Raw genomic sequence first — 12995 nt, 5'->3', positions numbered from 1 at the left:
TACCTAGTAGCAAATTGAATGAGTGCATTCTGAAGAGCCTGCCTAATTTCAAGAAGAAAAGATTCATCATCACTTAGTGTATAATACCAATACTGGACATAATCCCTCAAGGAAAACTGGATAACCTAAAACAAAAATACGGAAAAAAATACAATTTTTTAGGATTTAAAAAGTAACAGTGTCAAACTGAAACCTGAAAGGATTATTTGCGATTTATATTTATTCTCTACATACTAAATTGTAGTGGTAAACAACTGCCTTCATTAAAAAAGCATCAATATACTAAAAAACATTTCAAAAATTTTTCAATTATTTTGGTAGCCCAATTCATCCACTGCCCAAATTTTTTAAAAAATTAAAGAATTATCTATGGCCAAGCCCCACCCAATTTCAAGTGAAGATGAAGCCTGCAGAAAAAATAAATTTCCAATGCTATAACATAATGAAGTTTTAATCAGTTTGATGGAATGAGATGCAAAATAGTGTCAAGAGGTGCTAATAATCTTGGAAATATGTTTTCTTTTGAGAATATCATCAGATTCATTGCAATCAAATTACAAAAATGACAATTCACTTAATTCTAATACCGGTGATGCTGCCAACAGCACTGTTAGACGATAAACAGCAAATAATACAGTTTAATGTATTATGTTTTTGCAAATCAGACAAACTAAATATGGGTTCATCTAAAAAACAGTATTACAATTTTAAAGTATACATTATTTGTAATAATCACAAAATCAAGAATCGATGAAAAATATTTTGGAGGAGAATAATTTTAATTCTAATTTTTAAAATATTTTTGAATGAAACCATAAATATCCATTTAAAAAAGTAATAAAACTAGTAGGAAAAACATCTGATTTATCAAACCACTAAGCTTGTTCATCAGCTGAAGAGTAACATTTTAACTATATATATAAAATAATTAGAAACATTATCAGATGTCAGTAAAAACTTTTTTTTCTAAATGTAAATTCAACCAAAAGGCTTTAATATCATATTAAGCAAACACCTTATTATAAATAAGTTCATAAGTAAGGCAATATCTTTACGTACAGACTCCAAGTACAGCCTTATAATGAATTTCCAGCATATTACACAAATAGCAAAAATTATTCCCTAGCATTTTCAAAAGAAATGCACCTAGCACACAACATATGGAATTCAAATACCACATACTGAAACTCACTTGCTGGAGAGGTTCATCAATTATATTGGCACCTGTCAATCTTCTATCGATCTTTATAGTCCTGGCTTCCCGTTTCATTTCTTCTAAGCACTGAAAGGAAACCATAACATTCTATTACATAGTTTCTTGATATAAAGTCTCTGTAGTTTACTTCTAACTAAATATTCATTGTAACTTCCCTGTCATTATCTTCAGTTAATAAATAACCTTATTTCTTGAGACTTGGGTATAAAGCAAACACTATTTCTCAAATTAACAAAACTAGACATCCAGAAAAAAATCTTGTGTTATCACCAAAAACAATTATCAGCAAACATTATTTAGAATGTGAGAAATTGAAAATATCAGATATAATATTGCCATATTTCAATGAAACTTTAAAATCATAAGTTAGTGTTTCAGGTGAGTCAAATTAATAATTGTCTTTATTAAACACACCCCTATTTCCTCCCTCTCCCTCCCAGCCCAAAACAGTATACCAGCTGCCAAATGAATATATTTTTAATTAATTTTACTTAGGGATGGTTTTTAGCAACTAAAGAAAACGAATTTTTCTCTGTAGTCTTCAGAAAGACCAGTGACCTGGAAATAGGGTGAAAAGTAGTAAGACACTCTTCAATTAAAAATACAAACCAAAGCACAAATACATATAAAAACATATGCCTCGAGTTATCACATGTAACCTCTAAGATATTTTCATAAAATATACTTATGAATCATTTTAGAAATAGCAATCAAAATCACCATTTTTATACCATATACTAAAAAATAGATTATAAAGACTTAACTAGTCTTGACTATGATCTATTACTGTTTAGGATCTTAATTCTTAAAATATTTTGCATTCTCTCTATGTACCGCTCAAGTGAGTGGAAAATATGGATGGCTAGGAAATAATTCAAAAAGAAAAGGCAAAAAAACAAACAACCCAATAGAAAAATGGGCAGAAGACCTTAATAGAGATTTCTCCAAAGAAGACACACAGATGGCCAGTAGGCACATGAAAAGATGCTCAACATCACTAATTATTAGAGAAATGCAAATCAAAACTACAATGAGGTACCACCCACCTTACACCAGTCAGAATGGCCATTATTAAAAAGTCTACAAATAACAAATGCTGGAGAGGGCGTGGAGAAAATGGAACCCTCCTACACTGTTGATAGGAATGAAAGTTGGTGCAGCCACTTTGGAAAACAGTATGGAGGTTCCTCAGAAAACTAAAAATAGAGTTACCATATGATCCAGCAATCCCAATCGTGGGCATATACCTAGACAAAACTACAATTCAAAAACATACATGCACCCCTATGTTCACTGCAGCACTATTCACTATAGCCAAGACACAGAAACAACCTAAATGTCCATCAACAGATGAATGGATAAAGATGTGGTACATATATACAATGGAATACTCCTCAGCCATCAAAAAGAACGAAATAATGCCATTTGCAGCAACATGGATGCAACTAGAGATTATCTCATTATATAAATGAAGTAAGTCAGAAGGAGAAAGACAAATAGTATATGATATCACTTATATGTGCAATCTAAAATATGGCACAAATGAACCTATCTCTAAAACACAAACAAAATCAGACAGAGAGAACAGATTTGTGGTTGCCAAGAGGGAGGGGGGGAGGGAGGGGTGTGGACTGGGAGTTTTGGGTTAGTAGATGCAAACCATTACACTTAGAATGGATAAGCAACAAGGTCCTACTGTATAGCACAGGGAACTATATCCAATCTCCTGGGATAAACCATAATGGAAAAGAATATTTAAAAAAAGAATGTACATATGTGTATAACTGAGTCACTTTGCTGTACAGCAGAAATTAACACAACATTGTAAGTCAACTATACCTCAATTAAAAAAAAAAAAAAAGGTTCATTTCCTCAGAAAGATCTGTGAGCAAACTCAAAGAATAAACACTAAAGGGAGTTTTAAAGGGAGACAGAAGTAAGTTTCAGAGATTACTTTAAAAGTTACAGTATTAGAAAAAAAATGTATTTATTTATCAATATGAAAGTCTTATTAGCACATAATGGATAAGTTAATAATTGTAAAATTCAGTTACTGGCATCAACTCCAGACCATTTGCCTCTCTTCATACAAGAAAAACCATCCTAATCCCACAATAATAATTGAAGGCAATGAGGATCTGAAGCCTACTTCTAGTACGCAATTCCAATTTTATTTATAGAGTATAATATTGAAAAAAAAAGAACAGAAAAATAGGAATATGAAAGATAATATAAAATTGGACTTGAATTATTAAAATTATAGAAACTGCACAGCCTAATCGCAAGCTCTATTTTTCAAATGAGTTAAAGAAAAAGTGCCCATTTTCCTCCCTCTGGTTCCTATGCATTTATTTCATTCAGAACAGTATATTCATTGACAGTTCCACAAGTCATACACATGATGAGATGCACTGAAATTCTAAGTTAAGACAGCAGGAAAAGACCCTAAATTTCTATCTTTTCCTCAAATTTGCATTCTCACCTTTAACATCTAACATGCATTTTCTAAGCCTGATCAGATAGTCTCTCATAAATTTATAGTGAGCATTAGTGAATTATAGGAAAATCTGCCAAGCCATATAAAGATGATCACATTATCATCACTGCATACAGCAGGACTTTAAGGTTTCACATTCCTTTACCCTTACCTTAGGAATCCCAGTTGATGTTGGAGGAAGAAATGAGTGTTCACACTGCTCTAGGTACTTCTCTGAGTTTGTTTTTCCAAAGAGGAGAGTAACCACAAAACCCCTGAAAGAAATTTAATTATAGATACAAAAACAAAACTTCACTACAATTTAACACATCTATTTATTACCAAATATATTTTTCAGATTTAATTGATGGCTTACCATTCACTAAAAAGTCAGTTTGTGACTTTGATGAGGCAAGGAATTGACAGATTTTGTTAAGTTCTGAAGTTTAAAACAACTATAAACATTTTGTGAATTTATACAATAATGCCTTTACGAGTTTTCATCCAGTATATTTCATAAAGAATATCAGGCAACATTTTCAAACTTTAGAAAAATAAACCTTCATTAAATAAGTAGGTAAGCTAATAACCAAAGACAAAGACAAATGAGATGTACATCTATAGCTATACCACACATTTCTATAAAATTCTGTTAACTAATTAAAGAGAGATATAACTTGCCACTATGAATACAGAATAAACTATACAGGAAAAAAAAGATCCAACTTATGATTTGTTTAAAATAAGACCGGAATTTAAAAAAGAAATATAAATATATCCCCAAAAGTTAATTATTTTTAAAACAATTATGGAGTCAAGGTAAGATAAATACTGGTTTAGAATACTTTGTATTGACTAAATGCTATCAGTATTTCCTACATTTAAAGTTTACCAAATAAATCTAAGCACTACTAAGTAGACAGGAAATCCATAAAAGAATATTAAATTTTAATTTTATAATGATTTACAGTAATCTTACAACGATTGAAAGAGTGTAGTTGGGGACTTCCCTGGTGGCGCAGTGGTTAAGAATCCGTCTGCCAATGCAGGGGACACAGGTTCAATCCCTGGTCCGGGAAGATCCCACATGCCATGGAACAACTAAGCCCGTGTGCCAGAACTACTGAGCCCGCGTGACACAACTACTGAAGCCCGAGTGCCCTAGAGCCTGTGCTCCGCAGAAAAAGAAGCCACTGCAGTGAGAAGCCCACGCACTGCAACGAAGAGTAGCCCCCGCTTGCCACAACTAGAGAAAGCCCATGTGCAACAATGAAGACCCAACACGGACGGACGGAAGGAAGGAAGGAAGGAAGAGTGCAGTGACAAGAAGGGAACAGTAAAAAATTAAACACAGTCAGCCTCAGCTATTGAAAGGAAGATTCTCAAGGTCCTCTGCTTTTTGTGGCTATCTGCCATTTCACTGCTCTTCAGTACAGGCACCACAAAAGCAAGAAGGAGGGTGGAGAAACAGATAAAGTCAAATCAACTCATGTCATCAATTCTGTTTCTGTTTCTTTGTTAAAAGGCTGGCCTCAGAATTATCAGTAAATTTCACATATCTGTGTTGTATCTGACATTATTACTAAGAATCAAGTTGGTCTTGTATTTCAGTTTTACCTAGCTGTAAGCATATTTAGACACAATAAAATGCTGATGTTAAGTTAACAATGCATTTCTAAAAACATTACCATAAAATAAACTGATAAAACGTTCACCTTTGCCCACAGTGTGACAGTAGTAAAGTAAGCTAAGGAACAGTATGATCTTAGAAAGAACCTAACTAATAGCTTCAGCCTTGAGGTTTAAGTAAAAACAGGTGCTACAAATGATTGCACAACCAAACAAATATAACGGAATGCCATTAAATAACTCATATCGGTATTGAAGGTATCCCAAAATACCAACCAAAAAAAAAAAAAAAACCAAAATTCAAAAAAACAAAAACTTCTGAGTGGTTTTCTTTCCAAAGGGTTTCTTTATATTAGAAAATAAGGGATTAGCTTTGACTATAAGCAAAATATATACATTATCAACACTGGATACAGGTAAACTGCAGAACTCAAAAACTTGTTTTACTAGCCAAAAAAAAAGATAGTTTCCATAAGAAAATGCATTAATTCCTCTCTGACTTGCATTTTAAGTAGGAAAAAGAACAAAAACAAATCTCTAAAACTTATACAACAAAAACAAAAAACCACTAAAACTAAGAAATGATTTTTAGTTATATGAAATGTAACTACTTTATTTAAGATTGATATATAAAAGCCTATTTTTGCTCTTAAAATTCATAAGGCACTAAACTATATTAAGCTACATTAAAGAAAGGACAATCATTCTTCATAATTAGAGCCAAAATTAGAAAGATTTTTGACTCAGGGATTATGATGCTCACTGACTGTAACTGAGTAACCTGGGAATGCTTAATTAACTAATCCTCTGAGATGATTCTGGGATGCTTGTTAGTATATAAACTGAAGTCCCCTTACTGTGGCACTATATTTCCTGACATCAGTAGTCCGGAACAGAATATCAAATCAATTTATGACATAACATGAATTTGGAATTTCAGATCCTTCCATGTGACTTAATATTATCTAAAGAGTCTTTAGTGGCCCTCCCACACCTACCAATATCCCAACTTACCTAAAAAATTTCACAGAACTTTACAAATATCAAAAAACTTTCTTGAAATTATTCCTTAATAAATTAGCAGACTCAAAAAGGGAACAACAAAGGTTCCTGGGACTTTGGAATGAATGGACTCGTCACCCTTTTCCCTTTCCCAAATTTTATATGGAGCAGTTGAGTCTAAGAGAAATGATTCTCACCCCTCTACCTTCATCTGTAACGCTGCCATTTCTTCCTTTTCTGAAGTATTGTAAAATATTCTGAAATCCTTCCTCACTTTTGCCAAAGGCTTATTCAATTAGTGAAATAAAAGAAACCTTCCCTTTGTGAGAGAGCCATCTCCTCCATTTCCTTTCCAATCAATAAAAGCAGCCACGACCTCGTGGGGGAGGGGTGCAACCATGCAGCTCCGGCCTAAACTTGTGACCAAAGAAGGTAATTTAGGAAGCCCCAATGGCCGCAGATCTGTAAGTCTTCAATCATCTTTATAATCAATAAAGATATTCAGAACTCCATTTATCTGATTCCTATGGCTTATTTCTTAATTGTCTCAGTACATAATACCATATCCAAGCAATTATAAGGAAAATACTAAATCTAATATAAAATACAGTTTTATGAATAGTCCTTGATGTAGCTTCCCAGTTAAATTAATTCTCACTTGTTCAACAATCAGTGGGTGACCTCCCTATAAAATGGTTACACATGACTTTCAAACTCATAACCTGAAAAATGTGACAGGTGGTAGATATATTCAGAAGCCATCCCTTCAGTGTCTTATACAGTCTCTCTCAGGCCACAGTTTATATATGCTATTCAATTCAGCTAAGTCCTCTAAACCTATAGGCTCAAACAATTCCTCCAAATATTTGGGGTCTCAAAAGATTTTTTTTGAAAGAACTCATAGGTATTCACTGCACAAATAATTACATAAATGTATTATACATATACATATACACAAATACACATATATATACATACACACATAAACATTAACAACAAAATGCTCATTTCAGCTAAACTACCTTGTTCAGAGTATCTAAATAGCAAGCATCTCTCTTGTTTATACACTTTCTTACATACAATTCATATCTCATACCAAATGTTCTACATAGGAAGCTATAAATCATGACTGAAACCTCTCCTGTAAAGTTTTATCAACTAGGGTAAAGCATAAACACTGTAAACCAAATAACCATGAAGAGAAAACGGCAAAATCAGGTGTTTGTTGCAATTTTCTAGAACAAAATGACAGCATTCACTAAGGGAAATAATTAACACAATAATTAATATTAACATAATAATTAACATTAGTGTCTGAAGTCTAATCAATGAAACAGTATCTTCTACTCTGTAAAACTTGATGTGTCATCTCAATTTAACTTATTTATCTATTATTATAGATAAGGAAAGTTCAACCTTAAAGGGGAAATAACACCAAAAGGAATAAAAAATCTTAAAAAACTTTTCAAGTTACACAAAAAAGTTTGTATCATCAGAAATTGAAATTTATTTTTGAAGATGACGACACATATTGCTGGTACAAATCATAACCATCATCGTTTTTATTTCTATAGGTATCTTAATTTTACTATTTTTAACTTTGGTAAAAACAATGTGCAAAAATAGCATTCACAAATAAATCATACTGCCATTTCTCATGATCACTTTTTTTTCTTATTGAGGTCTCATGGTCATTTGTTTCCATTTTGAACAACTGAACATGACATGAATTATAAAATTATCATTGAGAATACTTACCCACCCACAAAGCAGAGGATATAAAATGCCAAATAAAATATTACAAAGGGTCCAAACGTTATTAGAGAAAGGACAATGCCAAGGCTTCCCCATCCCCATATGGACAGACTGGTCTGAAATAAAGCAGGAAAAAAGTCTTTTTAATAAATAAATAATTTTCCATAGGAACTAGAAAAGAACCAACAAAACTTTTACATAGTTTATGTTTCTCCTTTTAAGCATTCATGGTATTGTTTCAGTAATTTTAAAAATATTTACTTTTGAAAGTGTTAAGTACATTCTTGGAAATTTATCTCCCAGAAACAATATACAAAATCTATATATAGAAACAAATTTATAGCATATCAGCAATGATTTAAAAAAACAATCTATTGGCAATATAAATGAACAACAAATTACATAAATTGCTGAATGACATGAAAAGTGATAAGTATTTATAATAAAAACATTTATACGTTTATACATGCAAAAGCATGTATGAAAGCTTAAGTAGACAACAGATTGTACTTGTTTATATTTCATTTTAAAACTACAGCATGAGACTTTTTAAAAATTAAAATTTCAAGGTAAAAAACCCTGTCTCACTAAAAATTATATTTTTATTTACTCAAATTGTGTGCAGAAATTTGTAAAATTATAACTGCACAAATTCCAACTTCCCGTTACCAAAATTTACCACGAGTTCAACAAAACATCTCTAAAAATTCTCCATCCTATTTCCCTATTTCGTTTAGAATTATACTGTATTATCTATTAAAAATACTCCTTTTGTTGAAGGCAAACTGGATTTTAGCAATTTAAGTCATTATGAAATAAATAAATGTATTCAGTTCAACAAGTTCCTATATCCATTTGCCATGCACTGTGAGGTATACAAAGGATGCATTTGTCCCACTCCTGCCATCAAGAAGCCCAGAGAAGAATGTCTTACAGGAATTAAACAATTAGACACTGACCAAAAGAAAATAATAGAAAGCATTATAAGATGCTAAACTGAACAAAATTAATGACCAAAAAACTATGGAATAGACAATAAGTGCTATGGACTATGAGAGAAAGCACAGTTTTACTTATTTATTCATTCATTCATTCATTCCCAGTCATTGACTGCTTCCTATGTGCTGTAAGTTCAAAGTGCTGGGGATATCACAAGGAATAAAATATACCCTCATTGGGCTTCCCTGGTGGCGCAGTGGTTGGGAGTCTGCCTGCCAATGCAGGGGACACCGGTTCGAGCCCTGGTCTGGGAGGATCCCACATGCTGCGGAGCGACTGGGCCCGTGAGCCACAACTACTGAGCCTGCACGTCTGGAGCCTGTGCTCCGCAACAAGAGAGGCCGCGATAGTGAGAGGCCCGCGCACCGCGATGAAGAGTGGCCCCCGCTCGCCGCAACTAGAGAAAGCCCTTGCAGAGAAACGAAGACCCAACACAGCCATAAATAAATAAATAAATAAAATTTTTAAAAATATATATATATACCTTCATAAATCTACGTTTTAGTAAGGGAAGAACAACAAGCACACCCTCATGAATTTACATACCTTCGTAAGTTTACATTCCAGAAGAGGAAAAAAGACATATAAATAAGTAAATATATATCAGATGGGGATAAATGCTATAGAGAAAAATAAAGCAATTGTATGTGGTTGATCTAAGAAGCTTTCAATGATTAAGTGACACATGAACAGAAATCTTAGATAAGATTTAAGGAAAATTTATAAGTCTTCCTACTCCCAAATAATATTTTTCCATTTATTCATATCTTCTTTTATGTCCCTCAGTGAAGGTTTTTTAAAAATTTCTTCTATATAAGGCTTACACAACTCTTGTTCATTTGTATTTTTATTACTTTTCCTCATCCTGGCCACATCTTTTTAACCAGAGGACAGAATGCCTACTGATGTTTCTACCCTGCCTCCATGAACTCCTCCTTGAATTGGCTGGGGATACTACTGCACCTACAGAAGTGGTCTCCCCTGACTTCTTTCCAAGAGCTGAAAGTAGGCCGTGGTGGTTTAGAATAAAGTACAGAACATTTCAGTCCCTCTGACAATAGTTCTGCTGAACATCCAGTACCTGATCCACACTATAGTACCGCCAGATGGCCAACTCTAAAAAACAGATGCTATTTCCCAAGATTCATTCAAAACCTTTTCCACTGACTTTCCTGAAAAGAGTTCTTACAAACTCTCAGGAAAGCTCAGACCAGACTATGACCCAGATACTTTATCCAGCCTACCTTCTTCAGTGATATTTGACCTAATATTAGCAATATTACTCTTTCTTTACAAAGTTATATTTATGCTTGCTAGCCATTTTTCATAGCTAAACAACTTACTGTTTAAAGATCTAGTCAGAGGTTTGAACAATGAAACCAAGCAAAATGGCTATCTCTGGAGATAAAAGGAAAGAAGGGAGCATGCAATTGGAGGACAATACACAGGGGGCTTCTCAAACGTTCTATATTTTTTAACCAGGTGTTTGCTCTAAACTGTATAAATGTGTTACGGCTCCCACTGTTTGACTATCAATTAAAGAAATTTAAAAATTAAATTTTCAAAAAACAATCACAATTATATAATGTGGGAAAGATTATTAACTCAATTATTTAACATGGGGAGATGCTCAATTGTCTAAAAACTCAAATTTTCAGAATCTTACAAGTCTCTTCTTACTCATTTGAAAATGGCAGCAAAAATCATCAAAAAACAAACTCTTATTCATTCAACAAATATTTGTGAATACCTACGTGCCAGATGCTAGTGATTTAACAGTGAACAAAACAGACATTACTGTCACATGAAAAAACAAAAAATCTATGGAGAAGAACCTTTCCTTAATTAAGTTTGAGAGGAATTTCTATATTCCAGGGACTAATAAAATTAAACATTTCTAATCAAGCAAGTCAGGTGCTCATTTGTTTTGTGGTTAATCTCATAATATTTAACTTCAAATGTTAAACTATTCAATGAAACATCAGAATAGAGAATTGTCCAAAATTAAGAAAGTTTCATGTTATATTTAGTGTTCCCATTTACATATTTGGCTAATATTATAATCTTAACTGGTGAGTTTAAGAAGAACATTTGATCTAAAACCATTTAAAATTTTGAGTTCTACTTATTTCCTAAGATGATACAGGATGATAAAATTTAGAAAAATTTTGCACTACATCAGAAACTTTTTACAAATTCAGAACGGAAGCCAAAAAATATAAATAAATCCACTTCACACTGATTTACATTAAAATAATACTTGATATGTTACTATTTTCTTCTCCAAACACAATAATCAACACTGAAATATCCATGTGTCTGGTTCCCTAAAATCACCGACACACCAACTGTGAGATGGAAAAAACCTTCATGATCATCTACTGCAGTACTTCTCAAACTTTAAGAATCTTAAATGCAGGTTCTTAAAATGCAGATTCTGATCCGTTATATCTGGGGTGGGGTCTGTAATACTTTTATTTCTAATAAGCTACCAGAACTGTTCAGAACTAAGGACAATTATATATTTATAATTCTCCTAAATTAGCCTCTAGGTCCACAAAACCTTACAGTTCCGGAACCCAAAACCTCTGAAAATCAAAATTGTACCAAGTATTCTACATACCTATCTCATTTACTCCTCACAACAACTTATGAAGTAATCAAGAAGGTAATACAGCATAGTGCTCAAAAAATATGAACCCTGGAGTTAAACTATCTGAGTGCAAATCTCACCTTTACTATTTATTAGCTGTGTAACCACTCCATGCCTTCATTTCCTCACCTACGTTACGTGGTTTTTTGGGGAGTAAATAAGCCCATGGTCTAGGGGTCAATTTTAGCTTAATCGTTATTATTATCCCTAGTTTAACAACACCGAAACTAAAATGCAGAGAAGCTTTTTTAAAAATGGCCCAAGGTCACACAGTTAGTATAAGAGTGGGATTTGATCCCATTCAAATCCTGACTCCTTAAAGAACCTTAAAATTTGTCAGCTGACAACTGCCTGAAATTAAAACTCACAATAAGAAAAAAATGTTAAAATCATAAATGAGTGCTTTCTTTTATTTAAATATTCATCAGCTTAATATGCCTCCCAAGAAATTAGTAAGAACACTACTTGTAATGAATGTAATAAATTCCTGGTTTGAGTATCAAGTACGTAAATATAAAGTATAATTTTTATTAGACAATCAGTTTATCTATAAATAATGAAAATAATTTCAGTTTCAAAGGGTATCAATTTTATTAGCATGCCCTGGTTCTTATATGTATCCATTTGGCCTTGAGCAGAGGGACACACAAAGACATAAAAAATGACTCCTACTGCCAAGATGCTTAAAATCAAGAAGTGACAATGTAAAAAATCTTAAATGCCTCCTGATAGTAGAAAGCAAATGGAAATAATTTACATTGTGATATTTTATGCCTATCAATTCATACTACCATTTATCTCATTTCATCCTCATCACAGACTTTTATTGGGTTGGCCAAAAGGTTCGTTTAGTTTTTTCCGTAAGATGGTTCCAGTAGCACTTAGCTGTCTTTAACTTCATTCGAAACAATTTTGTTAGATTGTATGTGACAGCTGTCCTATCAGCATGCATTTTAAAAAAAGACTTACAAAAACTGAATTTTTGTGTAGCCATTTTAATATTGAAGATGGAAGAAAAAAAGCAACATTTCCGGCATATTATGTTTTACTATTTCAAGAAAGGTAAAAACACAACTGAAACGCAAATAAAGATTTGTGCAGTGTATGGAGAAAGTGCTGTGACTGACTGAATGGGTCAAAAGTGGTTTGCACAGTTTCGTGCTGGAGATTTCTCACTGGACAATGCTCCATGGCTGGGTAGACTAGTTGAAGTTGACAGTGATCAAGACATTAATTGAGAACAATCAACATTATACCACGCAGGA

The 12995-nt window shown here is 32.9% G+C and overlaps 1 protein-coding gene across 7 annotated transcripts in view; it reads right to left on the bottom strand.

Annotated features, from left to right (window-relative positions):
* SNX13 (sorting nexin 13) overlaps positions 1-12995 on the bottom strand; it is a 152177-nt gene that overhangs the window by 91928 nt on the left and 47254 nt on the right. For 6 of the 7 annotated variants that reach the window (XM_082398219.1, XM_082398218.1, XM_082398215.1 and 3 more), the window contains 4 exons: positions 8082-8194; positions 3865-3967; positions 1193-1282; positions 4-125 (listed from right to left, as the gene is read on the bottom strand). In XM_082398219.1, the coding sequence (XP_082254345.1) occupies positions 4-125; positions 1193-1282; positions 3865-3967; positions 8082-8194 (428 nt within the window). The remainder of the gene's footprint in view (positions 1-3; positions 126-1192; positions 1283-3864; positions 3968-8081; positions 8195-12995) is intronic. The other variant, XM_082398216.1, reaches the window with a different exon arrangement.

The sequence above is a fragment of the Balaenoptera borealis genome (assembly GCF_965194805.1).
Source record: "Balaenoptera borealis genome assembly, chromosome: 7".
NCBI classification, from domain to species: Eukaryota; Metazoa; Chordata; class Mammalia; order Artiodactyla; family Balaenopteridae; genus Balaenoptera; species Balaenoptera borealis.
Note: the sequence above shows the minus strand (reverse complement) of the source record. Positions and strands in the feature narration are given on the sequence as shown.